This window comes from Mycteria americana, chromosome 8 (genome assembly GCF_035582795.1).
Source record: "Mycteria americana isolate JAX WOST 10 ecotype Jacksonville Zoo and Gardens chromosome 8, USCA_MyAme_1.0, whole genome shotgun sequence".
In the NCBI taxonomy this organism is placed as follows: Eukaryota; Metazoa; Chordata; class Aves; order Ciconiiformes; family Ciconiidae; genus Mycteria; species Mycteria americana.
In genome coordinates, this window is record NC_134372.1 from 29,471,923 (window position 1) to 29,498,698 (window position 26,776).

The 26,776-nt window shown below is 37.7% G+C and overlaps 2 protein-coding genes across 6 annotated transcripts; one reads left to right on the forward strand and one right to left on the reverse strand.

Moving 5' to 3' along the window:
• Positions 1–170: 170 nt before the first annotated feature.
• Positions 171–5,946, reverse strand: SLC7A6OS (solute carrier family 7 member 6 opposite strand). 2 transcript variants are annotated; one of them, XM_075510568.1, is made up of 5 exons: positions 5,743–5,946; positions 4,382–4,759; positions 2,286–2,486; positions 1,276–1,405; positions 171–799 (listed from the first exon to the last, which is right to left on the reverse strand). In XM_075510568.1, the coding sequence occupies exons 1-5, from the start codon at positions 5,899–5,901 to the stop codon at positions 678–680; spliced, it is 990 nt and encodes a 329-aa protein (XP_075366683.1). In that variant the 5' UTR covers positions 5,902–5,946; the 3' UTR covers positions 171–677. The 2 variants fall into 2 exon arrangements, with proteins under 2 accessions (XP_075366683.1, XP_075366684.1); XM_075510569.1 differs by having other exon boundaries at positions 2,286–2,483; positions 5,743–5,945.
• A 28-nt stretch (positions 5,947–5,974) lies between these two features.
• On the forward strand, positions 5,975–26,182 carry PRMT7 (protein arginine methyltransferase 7). 4 transcript variants are annotated; one of them, XM_075510565.1, is made up of 18 exons: positions 5,975–6,027; positions 6,724–6,897; positions 7,732–7,768; positions 9,120–9,269; positions 10,745–10,853; positions 11,221–11,333; positions 12,545–12,786; positions 12,928–13,105; positions 14,265–14,392; positions 15,198–15,339; positions 15,826–15,909; positions 17,139–17,186; positions 18,380–18,469; positions 19,131–19,292; positions 21,725–21,799; positions 22,563–22,723; positions 23,869–23,965; positions 24,553–26,181. In XM_075510565.1, the coding sequence occupies exons 2-18, from the start codon at positions 6,803–6,805 to the stop codon at positions 24,709–24,711; spliced, it is 2,070 nt and encodes a 689-aa protein (XP_075366680.1). In that variant the 5' UTR covers positions 5,975–6,027; positions 6,724–6,802; the 3' UTR covers positions 24,712–26,181. The 4 variants fall into 4 exon arrangements, 3 of the variants coding, with proteins under 3 accessions (XP_075366680.1, XP_075366682.1, XP_075366681.1); XM_075510566.1 differs by lacking the exon at positions 5,975–6,027 and adding an exon at positions 6,560–6,631; XR_012776921.1 differs by lacking the exon at positions 24,553–26,181 and having other exon boundaries at positions 22,580–22,723.
• Positions 26,183–26,776: the final 594 nt, after the last annotated feature.

The window sequence follows — 26,776 nt, forward strand, 5'->3', positions numbered from 1 at the left end:
TTCCACTTGCCATCACAGCAGACATGTTGATCTTCTTGTGAAACCCATTAGTCATGACAAGAAGGGCTGCTGCCAACAGTAACTCCATATATAATGTGGAGGTACTGTCAGTACAGGTACAAACGCTTGGGCGCGCAGCTTTTAAAGAAAAAAAAAAAAGTTCCTTCAGAACCTCCACTCCTTCAAAACCTCAGCAGCACAGAATGGGCAGAAAAAATATTTTAAAGCATATAGTATCTTTTGCTTGGAAGAAAAATTTGTATTGCCAAGTTGCGTATTCACACCCATCTGTTTAATACCTACCAGCTGAAGTTGGCTGCTCAGATAGTAAAAGGTTTTAGCATTTACTGGAATCCCAATCTAGTATCTAATACTCAAGCCTAGTCAATAAGCATTAAGGTGAACCATGCTAGTCACACCAACAGTTCCAGAAGGCCAGACAGGCAAAAATTTAGCTTAAAGCTCATCCATGTAAAGACCAGTTTCCTACTGTCCCAATAAGCACAACTTTTACCAGAAAGTGGTTTTCCAGGGTTTTTTGGTGGGGTTTTTTTTGTTGGGTTTTTTTTTAGTTCAACATTCTTACAAATAGCCATCAGCAGCTCTCTGGATTTTCAGTTCTACTGCAATAGTAGAATTTAATCTTTAATATGCATTTCATCTTCAGAAAAGGGCTGTTAGTCAGAATCCAAATCTTGGATCTCATCGTATCCAAATTCTTGTAGAACCTCCTGTCGGTATTTGTTCCATGTTCTTCTCCTGTAACACTGGTCCTCATCACTGAAGCTCTCTTCAGACTCTAAAGAAAGAGCATCAACACTTTTAGATTATCCCTTCTTTTTAGTTAAAACAGTTAGGTTAATCAGACTATTTTAAGCTTCTTGAGTAACTAACAAATACAAAGTCTGAACAGCTTCTGTATTAGGTGAGGTTTGAATTGTACTTGGAGTGCACTGGGATGGGGAGTTAAGAAAGCAGAGGCAGTGTTTCTCAAGCACGTGGAACCAAGTCACCTATTCCTTCTCAAAACAAGAAATCCTTTGCAAGTGCAGCAGCTTGAAATGAAGTTCTTAATTTTGACTTTGCAAAAACACGAAGATGCCTTGTAGTTTCAAGAAAGATGATCCTTCTCTAAGCAGATTTAACCCGTTATAAGAGCAGAACACTAACCCAGCAGTGCTCAGTTAGTTGCTTTTTTAGAAAGACAGCATGTAAAAATGGATGGGATTTATATATGCACAGCATTAAAGCAAACAGTATTTATGACAGGCATACCTTTTTCTCCATCACCATCTTCCTCAGGTAAGAATTCATCTTCATCAGGATAATCATTACGCCAGTTATTTTCATCATTTTCGTCATCTTCATCTTCATATATTTCCCCTGGAACATGATAATCATCTACCTGCATGTCAACACAAAACAACATTCACTATAAATACAGACACTCAGCATTAAGTGGTTTTTCATGCACCTATACAATACTATACAGATCATAAAGAGCCAAGAGATACTTATATACTGCAAGTATAAGTTATTCAACAGTTGCACGAAGCATACTGTAGAAAAATTTGCGTTGTCAGTATATTCACCGTAGCATAGCAATCTGCTTTAGGTGAAAAATCAGTTAAGTCACATGTTTAAATGTGCCAGTTCAGCATTTAAATGCCAAGGTTAATGTCTAAATTAATCCTACTCACTTCAGCAGTAGTGTAATAGATCAAGGAAAAGAAAAAGCAGCTTCAAATTCCTGATATGCAAGTCTATCGATCACAGTATCTATTCAATGAAAGACTAAAGCTTACATTTAACTTCCTAACTCCACAGTCACTGAAGGACAATTCAATTACAAGAAAATATCTTGTATTAAGATTAAAGTCCTCAAATATTGAAAGAGTTGCGTGTCCTCCCTTGCTCCTTTTTTTACCCAACCGTATTTACAACTACATTTTAATTGCTGCCTCCTAGTCACAAATCAGACACGAGTTACTTAAGTTTACATTTGTGTGCCAAAATTTATTTGGTTTGAAGCCAGACAAGTTCTTCTGATTACATGAGCACTATCCCTTCAGTTTTCATTGTCATATCATAATTTGCTTGAATCAACAGTAACCTGGAGGAACGCAGGACTGGCAGTTACAAAAAGTCTAACACAGAAGTCACTGAGCATATGTGTAGTATCTCAAAGGATCTTTCTTGGCATAGCAACTTTTAATGATAGGACTTCAAGCATGTTTATTTGTGACCTTTCTATTTAAGAAAGATCTGTTTTCCCACATCCTTACCAGTTCACATTCTTCTCTGTAGGGCTGTACAGAAAGGATATTTTGGATCCAACCAGGGGCTGATGTTTCCATATAGTAGATGTCATAAACATACTCATCTTCTTTCTCACAGTGTTCTTTTTTACCATCTTCAGAAACGTTTAAACGCTCACGGATCATCTCTACTGCATTGCAAAGAATCACATCTGGATCAATCTTCTGCTGAGAAAAAAAAAAAACAAACAAAAAATAAAAAGGGCATATTTCCACTGAAGCCACGCACACAAAGTCTTAGTTACAGCCAACAGTTTTCTTTGTAGACAGTAGCCAACAGTTAGCTACGGATGACATTTGGAAATCTTAGACCAAAACACTTCCCCACTGGAACGCTGATATTTGGAACATTAGCAACCTAGAACAGAAAGACACCAAAGAATTTTCCAATTAACTTAGTACAGCCAGCCATGCCTTGTTTCAAATAGAAGAAAAATTCTGGGACAAGTTCATTAGACACTATTGAAGGGGATGTGACTAATCCCATAGAACCGTTCATCTGTTTCTGATGACATGTTGGTTGAAAAGACAAGTTTTAAAGATAGCCTGTGCTTTGTAGAGCTTGCAACACTGCAGGAAAGATGTGCATACAGTAGCGCTGATAGCACGCAAACAGATTACAGTATACAAAGTGTGCAGGGGAAACAATGAAAATGTGACAGATTAACAGGAAAAGGCTTACAGGCCCTACAGATATGCTTTTTATTTCCTTTATTTCCTCACTTCAACATTAACACAGAAGAAATTTCTTCATGCTTTCTCCTTCCTAATAAATTATTTGCAATGTATTTGCTTTAGTGACCTGCATTTGAAGGTCTACACAGGCAGGTTTTTGCTGCCAATTTTTCCCTGCTAGAGCTTTTCACAATATCTTTTCCAATTCACAGCGGTGTCTCCTAAATTACTTAAGTAATTCTGAGGAAAAGCTACAGACTGGCCTTTCATTCACTTCCAAATACTTACAGAATGAAAAAGAAAGCTTACTTCTTGCTTTCAACACTTACTGCTAGCTCTAAAAGAGTAAGAGGAAAATTCTGATGCTACCTCAATTTCATTCTGTTTTTCTAATTAGCAGAGTGATAGAGAACAGTTAACTAACAGATCTCAAATGTCTGTTTGAACTACTTGCTTAATAGAAAGCGAGAGTTCATACTAAAGTTTGATGGCAAAGCCCTGAAATAACCTATAAGAAACACTGAAGGATGACAGCTGATTGGGCTCTTCCTCACCCGAGTATCTTTAACATTAAGCATTTAAATGTTCCTCAGAGCTGTGATGAGTTCCATAAGTAAAGCATCCACGTGTACTTACATACAGTGAAGGAACTACTAAAGAAAGTATACACAGCCCTCTCACCATCTTTTGCATACAGTTACGAAATCTCTTTAATACAAAATCTTCATAACGCTCTATGCAGGGCAACCCTACACAGAAGACAGAGCTTCTTCATACTTAAAACCATTCTAGATACCGAGCAGATATTCCTCCAACTGAAAACATAAACTTAACTCATAATACCAATGAAAACAGGATGTAGGGGATTAAGCAGCCTGTCAGTCACCTAGAGTTCTGCTAAAAACAAAATATACAATAAAACTATATATTGGAATTCTGAGAAGGGGAGGCTCGAAAGTATCTTTTCCTTTAGTGAATCTTGCCTACAAGTGACATTCCTAGGCATCTGGGTGGATGAGAAGACATTGAATTAGATTTCTTCTTTTCTAGGTAGAGAAGTTGTTAATCAAAAACCTCAGAGATCCACTTGACAGATGAACGTGAGAATTTATACATCAGAACAGGGTACAGAAAAAACAGGGTGGTACAAGCCCTTCATGTAGCAGCCAACTCTACATGGCTGGCTGTCTCAACATTAGTGCACTTAAGGACCCTCATGAAAGTTACTCCCTGTACAATATTCCAACTTGTAAATATCTACTTAAAGCTCCTATTAAATAGGGGAACACTTACAATGCAAAAAAACTTCCACAGCAGTCAGTTTGCCCACATGTACCAGTCAACAGTGATATCAAAGTACTTCACGTACACTAAGTTTGTTTGCTGACCTGTGGGTTTGCAGCTGTTACACTGGAGTCTCCCACCACCTCCTCTTCTTGTTCAATATCAAACAACTGGAACTTCCCACAGCAGTCCAAACTCTTATCAACAGCGCTGCTCTCCTCTTGTGAAGCATATTCCGTTGTTTCAGAGTCTGATCTGTCACCATCAACCGATGACTTGCCATTTATGACAGGTGTAACTGTTTCAGTACAGTTAGGTCGATGGCTGGCTATTACACGATAACGGTTTTCCTTCCTTTTCACTTGCTTGGAAGAACGGAGTTCCTGAATGATTCGCTGAGTGCTTCCTAAAGAGGGTCGCAAACTTTGAGCTGCTTTGTCTCGAGTGATCACTTCTTGAACGTATTTCTGAACTGGTTCATTCTGGGTAGAGGAACAAAACGAAGGAGGAATATAATGACACCATCAACATAGTAAGTCATACTCCTTCCTAAAAGTGATTAATAACTACTGTTACTGGTGCTTCCTATTTGAGGACTACAGTACCAATGTTCCCAACAACATTCAAGTAACTTGTACTACTGCTTTAAGCAACACAACTATCATAACATTCTCTTGATACGGGGAAAGAAGCGTAAGATATTTGTAAATTGTAAGACTGTTTCAATTTGATTTTTAAACAATATACTTTGTGGTACAGAATAACCCTCCAAACAAAAACACATGCCTTTGGAAGACTGCGATGGTCCTAAATTTAAGGCACGATATCCTTTACAGTCTCCTATAAAGACCAGTTCCCAAGAAAGACCAGTTTTCTTCAATATAAAAGGCTGTACAGTGGATGACAGTTGTTAACTTTGTAGGGCTGAGCTTCAGCATCTCAAACAGCAGAAATTCAGGCTTCGCTTGTTGACTATACTGAAGTATATACATTTACAGTACGTATAGTAATATAGATAGTATATATAGATAGGACATATAGTAGTCTATAAGTGAAAAACAGTCTGTAAGCATAGACAAGTCAGTGCTGAACACAGCTTTTCTTGGTGGTCACTCTGCGCTACGCTGCTTAACTAACAACCTTAACTAACAGCCCGCTTTGCACGCTGGTATGCTGCTGCGCAACCAGCCCGTCAGGCAGCAGCGAAGAGAAGGCCCCCGTTATCAGGACGGGACGGCATCTCGCATCGAGGCGTATTCTCCAGGCTACCAGCAAGAACTTCGCATCCACAAGGGATACTGAAGGATACTGGAGCAGCACTGTAAACCTGGAGGAAGCTTGCTGCTTTCAAAAGCCCCTTTAGGAGCACAACGAAATGCCCCGGCTGCATCAAACCGCCCCCGCCCGCCTGACGCGCGGGCCCGGCCTACACCGGCGCCGGCGCGCAGCGGCAGGGCCGCGGTACCTTGGAGGACACGGTCGCCACCAGCTTGAAGAGGCTCCTCTCCACCGGCTGGGCGCCGCCGCACTCCGTGCGCAGCCGCTTGCAGGCGAGGAGCAGCGCCTCGGCCGGCTCCGTCCCGCCGCGCTTCCGCTTGACGCGCAGCACCGCCGCCCGCTCCATGGCACCCGGGCGCCACGACGGGAAGGGGCGGGCACTGCCGGCGGCTCGCCCCCTGGAGCGCCCCCCCCCGCCGCGCGGTGCACGCCGGGTAGGTGGCGGCTGGCGCGCTGTGAGGCGGCCGGAGGGGTAGGTGGTGGCGTCCGTGTCCGGGTCCGTGGGGCGTGGAGGTGCCGCCGCGCCGGCTCGGGGCCCTGAGGGGGAGATGAGGCCGCGGTTTCTCGAGGCTGCTGCGCTGGTTCCGGGCAGGGGATGGCGAAGAAGGTTCTCGCCGTCTCCCGTCTCAGCTCCTTCCTGAGGTGGGGGCAGGTCCGGGCCGAGGCTGCTCTGCTCGTGGCCGGGCCTGTCCCAAAGTGACGCCCGCCCCCGGCAGGGCTGCCGCTGCCCGGGCGCGGGGAGCGTCGGGCAGGTGCTTTGCTCCAGCCTCGGCCTCCCCACTGCGGCCCGGGGTCCCAGCCGAGGAGGGCGCTGCGGCCGCCGGTCCCCTCAGCTCTGCCGCTGCCCAGAGTTTGCAGGTCCGTCCTCAGATAGGGGGTGGGGACCCGCTAGAGAGGGTGGTTGGCCTCTCCCGGCCCGACGTGCTTCTCGGGGGGAGGTGTTTTTCCTTGAGAGCTTACTGGTGATTTTTTTTTTCCGGGCTGAGTTCATGAGCTGAGTTCATCTGGGTAACAGATTTGAGCTTAAAACATGCTTACAGAAAAAGTTAAGGCAGTCACCAGTGCTTCTGGCCAAGGTAGGTGTAATAGGGAAAGTATATATATGTATCCAGACCTAAAGTGATGTCTGTTGTTTTCACTGGACGTTTTGTGGGGTTTTTTTTCACAGCCAGTATTTTGAGTATTACACTGAAGCCAAAGCAGCAGAAGTGCATATAATACATAAATTACACAAATTGAGATTGATCATGAAGACTTTTTGTGGAAGAGCTAATCCAACTACTGGTGCAATGGAGTGGCTAGAAGAGGATGAGAACTATGACTACCATCAGGAAATCGCAAGGTATGCTGGAAAAAACAGCTTGTTGTTCCACTAAAGCTACAAAAAAGAGCAAACCCAACTTGTTTTTATGACAATTTTTGGGTTTATCTCTGTAGAAGTTCCAAGGGCACGAGATGAACAGACTGTAGGACAGTCTAAATGTTACAGTGTCCTGTGTTGTACAGGGCAGAACTGTAAATGCAGGATTTTGTAAAGTATTCTCCAAGTAGTTTCCTTCTACATTTTTTTTAAACATTTTCTGAGGTGTTTACCTTAATGCTGACAGTGACCAAGTTGCGGCGAAATACATTGACTGTATTTCTTTTAAATCCCCAGTGCAACAAATAATTGCCAGTTGTCTGTTCCTGTAGTAACTTTTTAAGAGCTTAATGTAACAGCCAGAGAAGTTGGGAAGATTAGATTTTGGGGTACTTCTAAGTAGTGCGACCCATGAAGAAATGGGGACCAAAGAAATTTAAATCTTGGTAAAAAATGATAGACCATTAGTAGGCTGTCTGTCATTGCTATGTATTGCTCTGTATGAACCTCTGTCTGCCCAGCTATTATTTTACAGCTGTTTGTCCATAGGTCTATGTTCCTTTGCTGAAGAGAGGATATATGCCAGCAGTTACTTAGTTCATTTGTATGCCAATGACCAGATCAAGGAAATGACATTGTTCCTTAGATTTGGGAAATAGCTCAGATCCTCAAAGAGCGTGTCAGTTATCTGTGCACTTATGGGCCATGGGGATCAGTTGCCTTAGTAAGAGAAAACAAAGGAGGCTATACAAGATCTAGCAGTTTTGTTGTGCTTTGCAGTATGTAGTATTTTGACTGGAATTTTTTTTATTGTAGGTCACGCTATGCAGATATGCTTCATGATAAAGACAGAGTAAGTATAGAAGCAAAAAACTTTCATATGGTGAGAAAATACCCATTTCTTTTCTCTTGCATAGCTGTCACTGCATGATTATACAGGTTTCTCTGAAAGATGAAATGATCAAATTTGTACCCTTTAAGATACCAGACCTGTTCTTAGATCAACAGATGCCTTCTTACACCTGACTCTAGTGTTCTGTTGTTTGCTGCAAAACATGATATTTACATTCAGTAGCTGATTCTGCTGTTCTATGTTTGACATTTTTGACAGAGAGAGTTCATTAGATGAAATTCCAAAGGCTGTAAAAGTGAATCTAGGCTCCTTAGTTTTTATAGTAATGTAGGTAAAGTCTGTTCTTTTGTTGTATTTTTAGCTCTTATTTACTGCTTAGGATTGAGAAGAAAATTGAGATACCATACCTACAGGCATGATAAAGTCTGGAGTGAATGGTTTAAATGTTCTTTCTGCTCTAGCCATTTAGTCAGCCATTTCATCAATAACCTTTTTAAAGACTTTTATGGTGCCTACACTATGAGTCTTGAATTCATATTAAATTGAAACATGCCATTTAGTAAGCCATGTAGAGACAGCAAGTTGTGTCTAAGTGATTAAAACAACTCTACTAGAATTATATATCAAAAGTGTTAACTGGAATTGTTCAGAAAGGGATCCAGAAGACCTTCCAAATTAATAATGTCCAAAGATAGTGTACTCTTTGGAAAGTCTTGGTAAATCATTTGGAAAGGAATGTCTTACAACAGGCTGTTATGGAGTAAATATAAGCGTATATTTCAATATGTATACTGTAGCTGACAGCATTTGGCTTTTTTTCTTGTTGTTAATGGTGGTATGTTTGTAGCCCCACTTAATGGCACATAACCAAAAGCCAGTATTTCCACATGTTGCTTCTCATGTATGAATGTTTTTCAGTAGATGTAGAGAGGAATCTAAATCCAAGATACTTTAGCTCTTGTGCTGTCATAGGTACTATATGACTATTTGAGTGGTGCTGCAGGGGAAAAGTAATCAGAAAAAACAGTAGTATCTCACATGGGTATTGTTATTATTTGCTCCAGGAAATATATTTGTAAATTATGCATGTGCTATAAATAGCTGACTGATCAATGACGATGTGAATATTGTGATAAAAATTGATGTACTTTTAAATGGACTGATCCCTCCAAAAACACTTGCTTTTGCTGAAAATGGCTTTGGTGTGACTGTATAGCACAAAGAATGTCTGTAGGCCTTTTTCTAATTATAAACTCATAATTGGAGAATGTGCAAGATTTCTGCACAAAAAATTAAAAGTATAAATGGATAAAGGGTTGATGATACTTTTTTTTTTTTTCCTTCTCCACAGAATGTGAAATATTACCAAGGTATTCATGCTGCAGTGAGCAGAGTAAAAGAAAGAGGTGAGAAAGCAATTGTTCTAGACATAGGGACTGGCACAGGACTCCTGTCTATGATGGCAGCTTCAGCAGGTGCAGATTTCTGCTATGCAATTGAGGTAAGCATTTGTTACGGGTTGCGCATACACGCATGCAGAAGCATGCGTGTTCATAGCCTCTTTTTAGAGCTTCAGTGCAGTTGTTCTGTCTGCATGATCAGTGGAGTGGATGCATTTGCTGTTTTGTATTGTAGCTTCTGAAGTGCAAGCTTGATACTTCTATATGTCAAAAACACATAGGTCTTACAAGTATATAGCTGAAAAGGTATAGTACGTTTTTCATTTTTGGGACAGTTTCTGTAAATGTACAGATTAAAATTACTAAGTCAAGTTTTATAGTATTCTGTCTTCTCTACTTACCAAAACTCAAGTGTAATATGGAAAACTCTAACCAAGTTTTTGAAAAATGTGAGTATTCTCTAACCATGTTGCTGATCTTCATAAGTTTCAACTCTTGGAGATAGGTTCTCAGACCACTTAATCATAATATGGACCACATCATAATAAAGAGACTGTCTCATAAACTGATTTTCTATCTATTCGTGACAAGATAGATAATCTCCTTTTTTATTGGCAGTTAAGAAACATCCTGATGGTCATTAGCAGCCATTACTTATATTAAGGGTAACAACAGGAACATTTTGGCCAGTTTAGCTTTTTTTTAACGCATTTGAAGAAACAAAGAAAAGAATCACTTGTCTGTAGGTCATAGTTGAAAGAGTGCTGTGTGATTTTTTTTTTGTTGTTGTTGTTTTTTTTTTTTAATCCAAGTAAAAATCTACATTTTTTTAATCTAGGATTTTGTCCTATGATCATTTTTCAGGGACAATCCTCTTTCATGTAGACCCAGAAAGCAATCAAAGAGGATTGTGCTGGTTTCCAAAGTGGCCACAAGTATCTTATCTGAAGTGGTCAGATTGTGTGGCTGAGTAGAATATTTAAGATTTTTGAGTTTAAAAACTGGATATGGACATGAAGCCCTTTTGACACGTTCTTCATTGTTCTGTTATTTTCAAGCTATGTACTCTCTCTATTCTTCTCTTCGTTCTGAAGGATACAGAAAGTCTCTTCACAGTTACACTGTTAATAAAAGCAGATTTTTGGCATACTTCAGCGACCATTTTGGTGCTGGTTGTTTTGGATTCTTTTATTTATTTATTTATTTGTCTTGGGCACACATGAGACTCTTGGGGCCTCTCTTGATGCATATATATATATATTTTTAAAAATAAGCAAGTTTGTTTAATGTAAATGCTAAAATATTCTTAATGTGTATTCTTGTCTTTCAAACGTTAAATTGGAGTAGCTTTTGGAGACAGCTGATACTCGGTTTGTAACAGTGACATTGGAGCTCTATGAGCTTTTGAAGTGAGGCTTGCTGTCTTGTTTCATGGTAATGAACTTCAAACATAGGAAAAGATACAGAAGATGTTAAATTTTTGCAGGACTAAATATACTGCATTTTGTGTTGGTGTCCGTTCATTTTTGAAAGCTAATGTTAGCTTACCAGTTTGTTATACTCTTGCTTTTTACAGGTTTTCAAGCCCATGGCTAATGCTGCTGTGAAGATAGTGGAGAAAAATGGTTTTCATGACAAGATCAAGGTAATCAACAAGCACTCCACTGAAGTCACAGTTGGCCCAGGTAAGAATTCTTATTTTCTTACTCTTATTTTTATAAGCATATATATATTAGAATAATAAGAATACTAGAATAAGGAAATACATAGATATTCTTATTCTTATTTTCCATATGTTTTTAATTGAAACAAGCAAATCCTTTACTCTCTAGAAAGTAACATTGGAAATTTACTTCAAAAGGAAGTGTTGTGATAGTATTTCAGTAATCATTTGTATTTCATAGTAAACTTCTAAAGGAAAATAATTTGCAGTCTTCAGCAGGTTCTCTAACAGGAATAATTTTTTTTTAATTACTTGTGTTTTCAGGATAGCATCTTCTTGAAAGACTTTATAAAAGTCTTGACATTACAATATTAAATTGTGTCTTTTAGATGGAGATATGCAATGTCGTGCAAACATCCTCGTAACAGAATTATTTGATACAGAGCTGATAGGAGAAGGAGCTTTGCCAACCTATGAGCATGCACACAAATACCTTGTACAGGTAAGAAAATAGAAATTGATAGGGTGTCACATTTATCACTAGAGAAACTCTTCTGCCTTTTTTGGAGTAGGATAGAGACTGTAGTTGATTTGTATCCTTTGTAAATACACCATCAGCTGTGCTAAGTTCTTCTTCAGTGAATAACTTACTAGATTCATTCCTAGAATAAAGCTATTGGAGTTCATATTGTAAATCACAGGCTCTGAAATTACACTTAGTTGCTTTGTGATAAAACCAATAACTTGCTGGTAACAAATGTCTTTCAGAAAGGCATCCAGTTCTGATTTGGGGCTTTCCTTAGTAGTTTGTTCCAAGATGTTTTAAAAAATGAAATTCTCCTCCTAAATTTGATGGGCTTCACCTCCTAGGCATTGGTTAATTGCTTCCCCCCCCGCCCCCCTTCCCCTAAGGACCTCTTGCTACTGTGCATGCATTTTGCATGTGGAAATACTTAAAACACTGTAATCAAATTAATATCCAGTTTTTTTGACATATGATCTATAGGTATAATTTTAGGGCTTTCTCTTTTACCCTAATTTTTTCCTTTAAAATGTTGGTGGCAAAACTTTATTTAGGTTTCTAGATTTCATTTCACCAGTTTTACATATAAAGACAATAGCATTCCATAACTTTTACTGCTCTTCATATATAACTCTAAATTATAAATAGTCTTTTTTGTAAAAGCATTGTTCTTGGACTTCACAGTTAGCTTTTAGTTCACAGTAGGTATTTAGAACAACTTAAATGTTTTCTGCTGTTCAAACATGGATACAAAGTTGTCATTGCATAAATATTTGAGCCATTATTTTTCTTATTTACTCATTGCAATCACAAACTCTGTTTTAATGTTGATAGCTTAGTAGTTATCTGCCTTGAGAGGCTCAAGATAGATGTCTTATTTCAGAATGAGAATGGAAATACAAGTTTAACCGAGGCTAGTAAACTGATAATGTTGCATGGTTTATAAAGTAAGCTGGCCTTGCTGAACCACACTGAACAGGATAGGTAAGTGTATTGTATTTCACAGATAGAGAGGCAAAGAGAAAGTGCTCTGATGTTACAGAAGTCTCTGAAATAATTTGTGTTTAAGATTTCAAAGCTCCTAGTCCAACTTTTCTTTCAATTGTTTCACGTTTCAATTGATTTAATTCTCATACACGTTAATAAGTCAAACTTGTTGAATGTGTTTACCCTTTATTTTGAACACTCAGGAAGGATGTGAGGCAGTGCCTCACAGGGCAACAGTGTATGTCCAGTTAGTGGAATCCAAAAGAATGTGGTCCTGGAACAAACTGTTTCCTGTTCATGTCGAAGCAGAGGATGGTGAAAAAATTATTGTCTCCCCTTCAGAAATGGAGAACTGTCCAGGTGTTCCTTCTGTTTGTGATATCCAACTGAACCAGATGCCTTCAAGTGACTTCACTATCCTTAGTGATGTGGTGACAATGTTCAGGTGAGGTAGGCATTGTTTTGTTCAAAACCAAATTTTCCTGTTATGCCTTTTATATAAGTTGTGTATTCAGCTTAGGAAGCTAGTGAAAATTTCTGAAGAATGCTGAACTATTTCTTTTACAATTTTCATGCTTCTCTGCAGTGTGGATTTCAGTAAGCCAGTAAGGAGTGCTTCTACCTACTATAAAGTGCAGCTGGAGCCTGTAAAATCTGGCAAGGCACAAATCGTACTTTCCTGGTGGGATATTGACATGGACCCCTCTGGGATGATAAATTGCACAATGGCTCCATACTGGGTAAAATCCACTTCTGCTTTCCAGGTAAAATACTGAGCCTTCAGATACTATCATCAGATGACTATCAGTAATTATTTTGAGTAAAGGCCATCCTGAGTGTTTTAAGCAGCTGTCCCTGAAACTGTGTAGGAACTTTGCTAATGTTTTATGTATTGGAAGATGCTAAATAAGCAAATCGTAGAAATGTTAACTAAAGTATGTACCTGTTTTAGGTTCTCTTTAAAGTAAAACTTAAATGTAAGCTTTAATGTAAAGCTTAAAAACTGAAGCTGTCTTCCAGATATTTTTATTTTCTTTCTTCTTTTCTTTTATTTCTTTTACTTTCAAGAAATAAAACAAAGGTTTTCACATATTTTTCCCTAACTAGTCTCTGTCCCTGGTCAAAATATTAGTCTGTGGTTTGTTTCCACGTAGTTCTTCTATTAAGTTTCCAAATAAGTGCTAAGTTTATGGTAATATATTTATACTCCCATAAAAAAGGCTGGTGTGGGAAAATGCTGGGTTGATACTGGAAAATTAGAGGAACAGGAGATCACTAAATCAGATTCCCGTGGTTTTGTATGAATGCATTTACTAGTAGGATGAACTTAGTCAAAAGGAAGCTACAAAATGATTGTTTGTGCTTATTGTGTTTGAGAATAAAATTTGAAACTATTAAGCTTCAGGGCATTTGGTCAGCTTAGAATGACCGATCAGCTTGGAATATTTGCAATGCAGAAAATAGCTTTTTGAAGCACAAAATAGTTGTGCTGTCATATCAGAGTGACACTAAGTTACTTCATTTGATGCATGAGACTCCAACCACTGGTCACTGTCAGCAATTCAATACAGGTTTCTAACATAAGTGAGCTATAGTGGTGAAACAGCATTAATAAATGCAAAGTGTATTTTGGGTTTGTTTTTCATTTGATTAAAATACAAGCTTAGCTAGTCAGCAAGCCAGTGGTCTCAGGCTTATTCTGTTGTAAGAAATCTATACAAAGTATGTTTTTCATATGTTATTCAATATATGGTATTAGTCTTTATTCAGCCTTGCTAAAGTGAACAAGATTCTTTCAACTAGTCATACATCAGTGCTTCGAAGTTGTGCCCATTCTTACTAATCGATTTCCTGCTATTTATTTACTTTCCATTTACTGTTTATGAGTTAATTCCTAAGATTTTGTTTATCAACCCTTTTCAGTGGAGAGATCACTGGATGCAGTGTGTGTATTTTCTTCCAAATGAGGAGCCAGTTCTCCAGGGTGAGAAGGTGTACCTGACTGCCTGTCGTGATGAGTACTCTGTGTGGTATAAGCTGCAGAAAGCCAGGTAACAATAGATGTGTGTGAAAAAGGGTGGTATTTTACTCCAAGCTCAAGTATTTGCTGCTCTTAGAGCAGCCGTTTTGTAGAAGAGCAAGATAAGAACCTAAAGACTAGAAAATTATTAAAAGCCACTTCATGAGCAATGCACAGGTGAAAAAACCACATTATGCACAAAAACACAGTTGAGGTTTGGACTGCAGGCTCCTGCCTTATACCTGGTGGCATTCTGTGACAGAGAAACAAAAAACACTCGTGGCTGGTTCCTGGAAATCCTAAAATATAGCTCAGCTGAGCTGGCATATAGGTAAAGGAGTGAAATAATTGCCATTCTGTCTCCATTTTCTATTTCCCTAGTCAGCACTGTCTTTTTGAGATTAATACCTTTTGCTCAAATTAAGAGGAGCTTAATCATATTGGTTGTACTGACAATAGCAGCTAACATTTTTAAAAATCAGTGCCAGCTTTAAAAGTTAATGTCTGAATTTTATGTGCCTTTTTTACTTAGGAATCCAAATGAGTAACTTTTTTCTAAAAGATCAAAGACTAAAATACCTAACCAACACAATTAGTGGGAAAGTTTGGGGGGTTCTTGGTTTCGTCTTTTAAAAGAGGTGAAAATTGGCCCTTTCTTTTCTTTTCATTTGGAAATGCAAAGCTACAAAAATGTCCCTGGAGAACTAGTAAATTTGAACAAGTAACAGTGGAGTCCATATGCATTAATGTGTGTCCTAGCTAAATACAGGTATAGAAATATACCTGTAACATGTTACTGATGCTGTAGTTAATACTTCATTGAAACTTTTTTCCAGAGGAGAAGAGGAGAATAAAGCAGACGTTCATGTTGAGAGTCCTGTTTGTAGATGTCAGGCTCATCTTCTTTGGAATAGACCACGTTTTGGGGAATTAAATGATGAGAACCGAACACGCCAATACATCACGTCTTTGATGAAGGTGAGTGCGTGTTGCCTGTAGGTTTTTTGGCTTCTGTGATAGATGCGTGTATTGTTTTATTTGCAGTAATTATTTGGGAATTTGATTCTCCCTTGCTAAAGAACTTTGCTCACAGAGTATATTTTATTTACATCAGCAGATGTAAGTTATATTTTGTCAGGAAAACTTTGGTATTTTTTTAAATTTTATGCAGCCATTTTTGCATAGGAATTTGTAGCAGCTCTGTGTATTTGTTAGAAGGAGTACTGGTAGTTGAATAAAGACACCCAATACATTTTTGTGCGAACTTTTTCTGACCTAAAACAAGGGGATTACATGAACATTTCTTACGCTATTCTGTTCTGCTTGAAGTGATTATATTAATCACTGTATCTCCCAGTCCTTATTTGATATGAAAATGTATAAAGTGAGAAAAAATGCCACCAAAATGTCTAGAATTTGAAAACTTTTATCTGGAATAGGAATAACAATGCCTATTTTCTGTAGGTTCTGAAAACAGATAGCGTTTGCCTTTGTATCAGTGATGGCAGTCTGCTGCCTGTGCTGGCTCACTATCTTGGAGCAAAGCAGGTAGGGTACTTCTTCCTGTTTTTCTGATCTTTGCATTTTAGCTTTGTATTTTTAGTTCCCTCATATAGTTCAGCATTTCCAGCGCCTCTTCAGTGACAAGTGAGAAAGAGGCTCCCATTGTGTTGAAGTGGAGGTTAAATTAATCTCTGATCAAGCTGAAGTCTAGGGAGGTAATAATTACCAGTTTTGATGTTTACCAGTGTGTAGCCTTGAATGAAAGTGGTGTTCCTCATTCCCCACTTATTCCTGTTTGCCATCTTGTATCTTGGTGCTTTTGGAAGTACTCTTTCTACCAGCCTAAATGTCTGGCAATTTTTTTTCTTCTTTTATGTTTGCAATTCCGTAATTACATTTATTATCTAATCTGAAGTGGAAGGTCTGTAACAGCAAGATAGGAAGCAATAAGAATACTGAGTCTGTGTGTAAGTGAGAGCTGAGAGCTGCCTGGCTGTCTCACTTATGTATATACCTTACTTGATGTGTTCTCTCATTGGGCTCTTCAAACTAAAATCTTTTATAGTTGAACTGAATATCTGGGAATGTGTAATGTAATATAATCCTGAGGAAGATGCTAGGCAATTTGTAGAAATAAATAAACATGCTGAATTAAACCTGTGATCCACGACCTCTGTATTTTTGTCTTTAGTAGTGGCTAGTCACAGACGACTACTGAGGAGAGAGGAAATGAATAGGGCAGGCAGAAATATCCATAATATTTTCCTAGCCCTGTAGCACCATATTGCCTAAGTATTCATCGATTTTGAATAAAACCTAATTTTTTTCTTGTTTTGAAAGGCTGGTGTGCTGCATTGCACATCTGAGCTCTTTCCAGCTGTTACAGTCAGATCATGTTAAACAATGCTTACAAGGAGTAAGCACTACTGGAGGTTGATTCAGCACGCTGGCAATATGTTTGCATTTGTTCAGGACTAAATATATGCCTAGGGCAAATGTTAATATGCTATGTGCATCTTAAAAATGGAAAATAAATATTTGCATTCTGTTGGGTTTTTTCTTGTATGGCTGTGAAAACAGCATTATTTAGCCTGTAGTTATTGGAGGGGGTTTTGTTGTTAAAAAGGTACATGACAGCGGGCTGTGGAATACATGCATGATTCTTATGAACTATGTTCACTAGGACATCAAAATAGTTCTTTCATTGTTCATTTACATATTCTTTTAATTAAAAATTACAAAGCTAGTTTGACTAACTGTTGTATTTTCTGTAGGTGTTTACACTGGAAAACTCTGCTGTGTCCTGTTCTGTCATGGAAAAAGTGAGTATTCAGTTTTCTGTTAAAGCAGTAAATTAACTCATGGCATTTCTAATGCCAGAGCTGATGCCTTTTATTGTTCTTGCATCAATTGCTTGGAGGTTAATTCGGTTTAATGAATGTGTTTGATCATACAGCTTAGCAAGACTGTGGGAGGTGGGATATGTTGGGGGGGAGGAGTTCTTATTTTTTTCTGGTATTTGTACAGAGCTTTATGCAAATACTTGGAGGAATACATCCTGTTGGAAATAGATCCAATCTCATGGCTTTAGCCACAAGCTGAATAGGCCACTGGGGAAGTTGAGCTGAGCAGAGGGCAACTATGGTTACCAGTGCTTGATCTCTCCTTGCAAATGCCTGTTAGCTTGTCTGCTTGAGTTGTTGTTCTGCTGCCCTCATTGCATTGGTGATAAAAGCCAAGCTATTTATTTCTGAGGATTAGCGGAATGTGAGAGCATCCCATAGCTTGCACCAGTCTTACCAAGAAAGTGGCATCTAGCAGTTCTGTCTTCCAGCTGAGACAAGTTGGGAATGCCTGCTCTGCTGTTTGGCTCTTAGGAGACAGTAGACAGTGGGTCTTAACTGCAGGTTATGTTTCAGCTGCTTCCTTGGGGTACAGTACAGAAGGCCCTGCCAGTGGAGTGAAGGCTATTCAGGAGAGGCAGCTAATGTCTAAGAAGTGACTGGAAGCAGCTTCCTGAAGTCATCATTTGGCTATGTTTTAGTTCACACTATGTATTTGAAAGAGGGCTGTCTCAGCCTGTGGCTTAGGAGTACAAAAACATGAACAGTAGGCAAATTAGGACACAAACCTGGTCTCAAACAGAAGCCAAATACGCAGTGTATGCGTAGTTGAAGTAATTTTGATCTTTCTTGACCTTCCTTCCCATATGCTTCAAAGTACAAATGAATGAAGGTGAGGCAGCTTTTGTTATCTGCCTTTTTATATACTTAATTGAAGGAATATGTAGGGCATGTGCTTTAGTTCACTAGGTGTGACATGTTGGCTCTAAGTGCATGCACCCTTCAAGAACAGACTTGTATCATCCTGATGAGTTATGGTAGGCAGTTGTTTAAAAATTTCTTTTGGCTATTGGTTTCTCTTTTGTTTGTTTTTAATAAAATTATTATTTTGGTATGGGTTTGAGTCTCAACTGTAGCTTTTGATAAAGACAGTATGCTACTTTTTTTTTCAGTTTTTTAAAGCAAATCATCTTGAAGATAAAATTAAAATAATAGAAGCACGTCCTGAGTTGCTGACGTCTTCTCATTTGGAAGATAAAAAGGTATGTTACAGTTGTCCAATACTGAATTTCAGTGGGGTGGTGAGGAGCAGAACGTGAAAATGAATCTTGCTTTCCTACTGTGACCACAATGAATCTCATTATATTCCAGTTCATATAAAATGTAATGCGTAGATGGTTCAGACCTTGTCCCACTAAAACTAAATGAGACTAAAGACTGTGGGAGGGTTTTTGCTTTGTTTTTGAAGGGGTGTGACTTTCCCTTGCTGCATAATCTACACCACTTGTTAAGGCAGTTAAACTGGTTTAACTGAATATGTACTTCTAGGCTGCAGCTCTTCTTTCTGAAGCCACTCAGAAGATTGCAGTCTATTTGGAAGTACTAACATCCTTAAATTAAAAAAATTCAAAATTCTGTGACTCTCATTACAAAGCCTTCCAACCTAAAACTGCAATATTTTCTTTCAAACTTTGTTGCAGGAAAATTCATTTTAAAATTTGCTAAATAAAACCACAAAAAGATGTCTGTTATGCAGTATATGCAGTATGCAGTAATTAAATCCTTATGGAGCAGTAGAAGTTTTTATCTAGATGACTTCACTTGCTATATTGCATTGTCAACTATTGAAGATATAAAGAGCCTGCATTACTGAGTTGTTGTTCTTTATTATAATGCTTTTTATCTCCTCCTTTCTTTGCCAAGATTTCTGTTCTTGTGGGAGAGCCGTTTTTTACTACAAGTTTGTTGCCGTGGCATAACCTGTATTTCTGGTATGCTAGGACAGCTGTGACCAGTCACCTTACCAGCAATGTCACTGTCCTACCTCAGTCTGCTTCTTTGCACATGATGATTGTGGAATTTCAGGTGAGATTGTTTAGAACTATCCATTTGATATTTACACAAATCCACTTAAAATTGAGTACTCTTCCAGGTTTTTTTAACGACAAGCTTATCTCATCTTAATAGTGTCCACTTTAATATGCTTTGCGCTCGCCACCTGAGAAAAGAATATTTGACGTCTTGACAATGAGTTTTGGTATTTCAGCCATCTCTTGTCAGAAAATTAACTCAAGTAATTTTACCATTTTAAATGAAAGTGCTGAATGTTTTTAAAATATTTCTTTAGATTAGAGAGATATTGCTGAAGTATGTGAGAATTGTGGTTATTTATAAAATTAGATATTCTGCAGTTTTTAAAATGATGCTTTATGAGCATAAGACTGCAGGCAGGATTCGTAATTGCATGTTCTTTTTTTTTTTTTTAACCCCCTGAGGATATGCACAGTTCTACATTTGAGCATAATAGGGACCACATCGTAAAAATACTTTGAAAAGTCATCTTTCAGAAATTGTACAAAGGTATACATTTTTTTGCGGTTATTAAGGACTTGATCAGTAAAGATTGTGAAGAGTTTACCTACAATGACAATGGAAATTAAATAAGTACTTTCATAATTAATATGCAAAGTTTTTGTCCAGTAGCTTAAGTGAGGGAACTCTTTAGTCTGAAATTGTGTAACTAAAATATACATATCTAGAAATAAAAAAAATATCTACAATCTAATGCATTTTCACATAAACATAACCTTCAGTTTATCTGTTAAAAATGCCAGGTCTTTTCTCTCTCTTTTCTTCCCTTTGTCTGGTTCACCAGCTGTGTAGTTTTGTGTCTGAGCCTTCTCTCCCTTCACAGTTTCCTTATTCAAATGCTTTTTAACCTTGTTCTCTTACTTCCACCTTTAGTTTGTGCATGTGAAGATGTGTATGGTCTTTTTCCCTCTGGGACTAATCAACTACGCTGTATGTTTTTACATACCTTTCAGTTTTCTGCAAAAATGTAGAGAATTTAAATATATACTGAGTAAATCATGTAAATCTGAATCTTGTAATAGGAAGCAGATGTTTAAAACTAATCAACAGTAACCAGATTGAAATAAGCAGTTAATTTTAATTCCATGCTCTCTTATCTAGAGTATTTACTTCCCTAGAACTCAAAGCATTTTGTAAGGAAATAAGCATTATTCTCTTCATGGTCTGGATGAGGAAACTGAAGAATGCAGGGTGATGATTTAAGATTATTTGGCAATCTAGTAGCAGAATGTAGACTAACATTGATGTCACCTGAACCTCAGTTTTACACTTTTATGTACAGAGTTATATTCAGAGATGATTCCACGTAACTATTTTGGTAGAACATTTAACTTGTGTTTCATTCCATTAAGCTCTTCCAAAAGTTATTGCTTTAATTTTGCCTTTTCCTCTTTGTTCAGTGGTGAATCCAGACTCAAAGACTAGAGTCTGTGGTTTTTTTAAAGTAACCTGCAGAGGTTTACCAGTTCCTGGTTAGACAGAATGAACAGACATAAGTGTTGTAAGGTATTCTGCAGAACTGGTTCTGTAGGCTGTTCTGTCTTGTCAGAATAGGGATATGTCATTACAGTTAAGCAATTAGCAAAAGCTGGATCCAGGAGAAAGAATTTGATGAAATTACTTCAGTTATAAACTTGTTTAGTCCATAATTGCATTTAGGGAGCAGGATGCTACCTATCTGATTTGATAGTTCTATCAGATATGCCATTCGGAGGTTCTTTATGGTCACTCTAGTTCATGCTGTATTCAGGCATGAATTATGACAGCATTTATTTAAATTTATAGTAGTCCTGCTGCCATCTGGTAAAGCAGGAACATTTGAGGTTGCTAAGTGCAACAATGAGCAGGTAATAAAATGTATATATCCACAGCTGGTGAATGTTCTTGTTCTATTAAGAGACCATTAATGCAGTCTAAGAAAAAGCAAAAGTTGAACTGAATCACTGTCTGTCCACTGGATTGCTAAAGTCAGTGAGAGGCATAGTATGAAGTGCCTAAAATGATTTTACTAATCTTTGGAGTGCTAAAGGGAAGTATGGTAGTCCAATAGGCTGTAAGATGTTTGATGCAACTGGGAGCACTTAACTTGTGCTGGGTAGTAGAAATGGGGGGCTGTAAAGATTAATTTTGGCAAATCCATACCTACTCTAAAGTAAACTATGCGTAGAGATGGTAGGAAATGTGGCATATCCTTTAGAGGAGTTGAAAATTGAAAACAGTGGGTAAAGAATTAACTGACTTGCAAAACTTTTTCACAGAATACACTGTCTTCTGATTCTTGCAGTAATTCTAATGGTTTAGGAATGTATAGATAGTAAAGAGTCTCTGTCTGACTTGTTATCAAATGTCTAATCTACAGCTAAAATTATTTTAAGATTTCCTATTTCCTTTAATAAAGCCAAAGAAAATCCCGTTTTCTTTTTTAGGACTTATGGAGAATCCGGAGTCCATGTGGTACCTGTGAAGGTTTTGATGTCCAGACTATGGATGATATGATTAAAGTAAGAAGACCAAAAATAGTTTCAGCACAAGTCTCAGCAAAACAGAACAAAACTCATCTTGGCTTAAAAAAGTATTTAGTGACTGTTGAAAAACTTGTATGTTAGGCAGAACACCATTGTTCTAGTTTTTCATAAATATGGTGGCTATTTAGTTCTTGCAAAACAGTAACTTCTGGGGCATGGGTTTTGGGGTTGTATGTTTGTTCTCATTTGCCAGGCTTTTCAGTGCCTTGCACTGTTTTGAAAATAATTCTGTTTGTTCAAAAAGAAAAATACTGTTCTCAAAATTTTGTTCTGAGCTTGAAATCAAATCATCTGGGAGTTGTTCATAGATGAATCCTGCTGCTTTTACTTGCCCTTGCAGGTACTTTTGAAAGAGAAAAAGGCTTTTTGACTTCCAAGAAATAGATATGAAGGGTGAGATGTATCTGTATCAATTTCTAGAGCTGTATTGTAGATGTATATTTGACTGAGCCGTTTAGATTGCCTTTATAGTCATTGTGGAGGAGTACAGGCAGTTCTGCACAGGCAAATGTATTGTATTTTGAAAGTACCCGTTTCTGTTTGACTGATGAGGACCATAGTCATAGCAATTAGTTCATGCATGTAGTATGTATTTTTTCTTGTGCCTAAGAAATGCAGTCCTGTCCTCTTGCAGCTTTATTGCTTAAATACTCTGGGTTCAGGACACATAATAACTTGAAAACAAGGACTGTTTGCCTTTGGAATGTTTTCAGATAGTTTTATTACTTTCTTTCTTCAGAATTCTCTGAATTTTAGGGAATCCAAGGAAGCAGAACCTCACCCTCTGTGGGAATATCCTTGCAAGTCACTCTCCAACCCCCAGGAAGTTTTGACATTTGACTTCAGAAAGACTGTACCGCAACACTGTCTCAGCACAGAGGGTTCTGTAAATCTTTTACGGTGAGTTTTCTCATTGCAATAAATATTCTTGTCATAACCCATTTTTTTACCTCATATGCAAGCTCTTTGTGTGTGTGTGTGTATATATATATATATATATATATGTCTATAATAGTTAACTAGTGGGAACATACTTGACAGTATTTAAAAATGTGACCTCAAGTTGTGGAAATTACTCTGACGTGAATTTCCTGTGGCTATTCACAATAGGCTATAACAATAAGGGTAATTTCTTAGATAATATGCCTGTATTTCAAAAATAACATTTTTCTACATGTTACTATGATTTAAAACTTAAACAGATTAATTTATAGTTTAAAGAAAATAAACCATTGTCTGGATGTTTTTAATCTTTCTGTTTGTTCCCCATTGCTGAGTTCTTGCAGAAAAAGCTCCTATTTAGCTTTCCAAATTATTCAGTTTAATAGCTTTACAGTGTACACTATTCTTCCTTTTAACTATAATTCTGACAATCTTGATATTTGTCACGTCTTCTGAGATATTTTTCATTATAATCTAACTACAGATTGTACTTAATTCCGTTCAAACTTGAAATGCTGTTAAGAATTAAAAAACAGAGGAAAGTTATTTTTAACTATCTAGAGCTTATGTAGCTCAAACACTGCTGGAACTGTATGTTTCTCTTTGTGAAACAAAATTCAAGGTTTCACAAAATCCAGAACCATCTGTGTGGGGTCTCTGTGCCTTTGCACCAGTAGTTGTATTTACAGGCAACACACTAGCATGACTTTGTGGAGTGGACACTTGAAGTGAGATGGGATATGTGGTAAATATTTTCTCAAAATTCAGAAACTATGGAAGCTGGGGTCTCTGAAGGAAGTACTTCCCAAATATGCCAAATAATTTATGCCATGTTGTTGAGTGCCTGTTAAATGGCTGTGGTTCTGAGCAGATTTAGTTATGACATATTCTCCTTTTCCTTGTCTGTTTTAGATTTCATACCTGCAAATACTTTAAAAGTTGCTACCCATTTACCAAATTATTCAGCTGTTCAACTTTTTTTCAAGGAAACAAGTTATTCATGCTTTTACAGCTCTGACCTAAACTATGTGAGGAATGGGTGCAGTGTTTAAGCTGTCAGTATTGTATAGAGTAACAGGTTTTGATCCTCCACCTCTCCCCAGGAAAGGAAAGAGCCATGGAGCCGTTTTGTGGATGGAGTATCATCTTGCTGCTGATATCTCCATTAGTACAGGACTGATGCAAATTTCAAATGAAAAGGTATTTCTTCTATCTAATTTATTATGTCAAAGTCTGTAGGATTACAGTGCTGAAAAATGGGTCTCAGTTGGCCATGCTTGGTTTATGTAGTACTCTTTGTTACACTGTTTGAATACTATGTAGACAGAAGTAGTAGAACTATCTGTTCATATTTTTGGGGGAAGCACAAGATGTACCTTAAAATGGGAGAGTCTGAATTGGATACAAATGCTCCAATAGTTTTGAACCACATTCAGAACTTAAATATGATGCTAGATCAAAGTAGAATTTATTCATACAAATCCCTTTTCTCAGTTTAACAAAAGCAAAAATTTTGAGGGGAAGGAATAAGTATTTTCAGTATTCTATCTAAATATTCTTTGACCAAATCCATTTTTTCCTCTATGAGTTCACTGTGCAGTGCAATAGCATATGGTATTTTAAGTTATGCATTCCTATAATGGAATGGATGGCAATGGAAGTGATAACTAGCTGATCATTGTCTACTGAAGTGGGAACAAGAACTCTTGTGCTCTTACTGTGTTATTACTGTCTAGTAATAGTATCGTAGAGTTTTGACTGCTTTCACTTTTAACTCTCTCCTGTAGGGAAACTGTGAATGGAATCCCCACTGCAAGCAAGCTGTCTATTTCTTCAGTTCTGTTATTGAATCAGAAGCTGTGTCAGGACTTCCTAGTGCTGTCACGTATGCTATAAATTTCAACACAAAGACAGGAGAGATTGCCATGGATTTTAAGCTATTATAAAATATTTTCCTTTTACTCATGTTCCTAAATTATAATAAACTTACATAGTATTTTTTTTGTGTGGCAGAGGGATTTTTTTTATTGTGCTCAGAGAGCAAACTGACTGTTCTGAAATACACTTTAAACATTTTTTGTTTTGTTTTCAAAATACATAGTTGGGGAGGTAGAGAGGAACCTTTTCTTAAGGACAGGTATTCCTGACAGGGTTTTTATACATATATACACATACTTGTTATCATCTGTTTCAGTGTGAAACTCTGGTATTTTGGGGTTTTGAATAATGTACAAAACAGTTGACTTGCTGGTTATTGCATGGCATATCAGTGGATGAAGACACTAAACCTTATACCAACAGTAGATAAAAGTGAGTTAAACTCATCTATTTCTAGGCTTTGCTCTTGTCACTGTAAAATGGGAAATAATCTTCAGAGTACACAAAAAGAAATCCCAAGTCAAGGTACATATGTATATTAGTACACTTACTAGGGAGGAGGAAATGGTTTGGCTGCTTGCAGACTTGTGTAAGTTGTGACTAGTATTAAAATGAAATGGCCAGTGAATTAAAGTATGATGCACTGACATCCTGGAGTCTGAGGTGCTGCACTTCTGAAGAGACATTTGCCAAACGGTGACCAAAGTCTGGAAAGGCATAACTGGAAATTGGAAAATGTACATGTTCAGGTTAACTGGAAGTGACAAACTGATGGTAGTCTGATCAGAAACAAAAGAAAAAGAGCCATAGTCTAAAAAACTTGCAAATCTGTAGGAGACATTTAATATGCATTATATGATCAAAAATGCCTTATACTGATTCCATTAGAGGTCTAAATAATATCTGCCAGTTTAGCTAAGTTGTATGTTGTTCTGCAGTAGCACGTGCCACAGCTGAGGTTTTCTTAGTTGCATTCCAAACCATGTTGGCAGAAATTGTAGTGACCCATGTGTGTGCAATTAATTCTGCTTTAGATGAACTATCAATTGGTGTATCCGTTTTCTATGTGTGACCTATTAAGGGAAATAGAAAATCAATGTACTGCCTATCCTAAACTATGTCAGCCAGCTGCAGGGATAACTCCGCTTACCTAAGGTACTCCTATTTCCTCTGAGCAGCAACTTCACCAAAGTGAAAGGAATGCCATAAAGAAGTCATGAGGGAGCAGGAGTCTACTCTACTTTACTTTGCCGGTCACCGTGATATATAATTCTGATGAGGAGGAATTTTTGCTCTTTTTCTTCCTAAGAGTGTGATTGTATTTATAGACCTGGAAGTCATCTGAAATACTCCTAAATTTTGCAGAACTATTTTCCTGACCAAGGTCTTAACACTTAATAGATATAAGGAAGCAATGAAATACATGACTAATGTTTTTCACTAGAACAGAAACCCTGCAGCTCCTACTGAGATCTGTGGATTTCACTTTTCAAAACTGTACTTTTAAGGTGCTTAACTTCAGACTCTCATTTCTTACAGACTTTGCTGGAATAAATATATGTTGCTCTTCATTAAACAATTGTTTCTAATTTTGATACACTGATCCTAGCCCACAAAAAGTATGGTGGCACAAATCTGTTTGTTATATGTTGGGAACATAAGCTGTACAATTGTAAAGGGAACAATAATGTGGCCAAGCCTTTTAAATGGTAAAGGCTTGGCCCTTTATAAAAAAAAAAAAAAAAAAAAAAAAGGGCACAGAGATAGTTGTGCAAGTCTGAATGCATAAGGCTTGCATTGTATAGCTTCTTTTCTCCTGGAGGAGATAATGCAGCAGAAAACTTAGATGCTGCCTCCTGTGTTTGCTCGTGGCCTGACACAGAAAGCATGAGCTGCTGTTCTTGTTCTGCAGTAGGAATAGCTTCTGAAGATGCTTTGCATTTAACTGGACAAATGATTCTGGATCTAACAGAAGCATACAGTGTTCCAAAGGGAACACAGAACTAATAGACAGCAATATATTAGAATTTATATGTTTGAAAAAGTGAGATGGAACAAAACCACAACTGAATTTACAGTATTTTAATGTCTAGTGTTAACTTTCTCAAAGATAATTGTGTACGTATGTGCCTG

Bases quoted from the DNA above. Each gene is read 5' to 3' on its own strand.
- SLC7A6OS (XM_075510568.1), bottom strand. From the start codon at position 5,901: ATGGAGCGGGCGGCGGTGCTGCGCGTCAAGCGGAAGCGCGGCGGGACG. The intron at 4,760-5,742 runs GTACCGCGGCCC...TCCTCTACCCAG, and splicing joins TGGCGACCGTGTCCTCCAAG to AATGAACCAGTTCAGAAATA. The intron at 1,406-2,285 runs GTAAGGATGTGG...GTTGACATGCAG, and splicing joins ACAGAGAAGAATGTGAACTG to GTAGATGATTATCATGTTCC.
- PRMT7 (XM_075510565.1), top strand. From the start codon at position 6,803: ATGAAGACTTTTTGTGGAAGAGCTAATCCAACTACTGGTGCAATGGAG. The intron at 13,106-14,264 runs GTAAAATACTGA...AACCCTTTTCAG, and splicing joins AATCCACTTCTGCTTTCCAG to TGGAGAGATCACTGGATGCA. The intron at 15,910-17,138 runs GTAGGGTACTTC...TATTTTCTGTAG, and splicing joins ACTATCTTGGAGCAAAGCAG to GTGTTTACACTGGAAAACTC.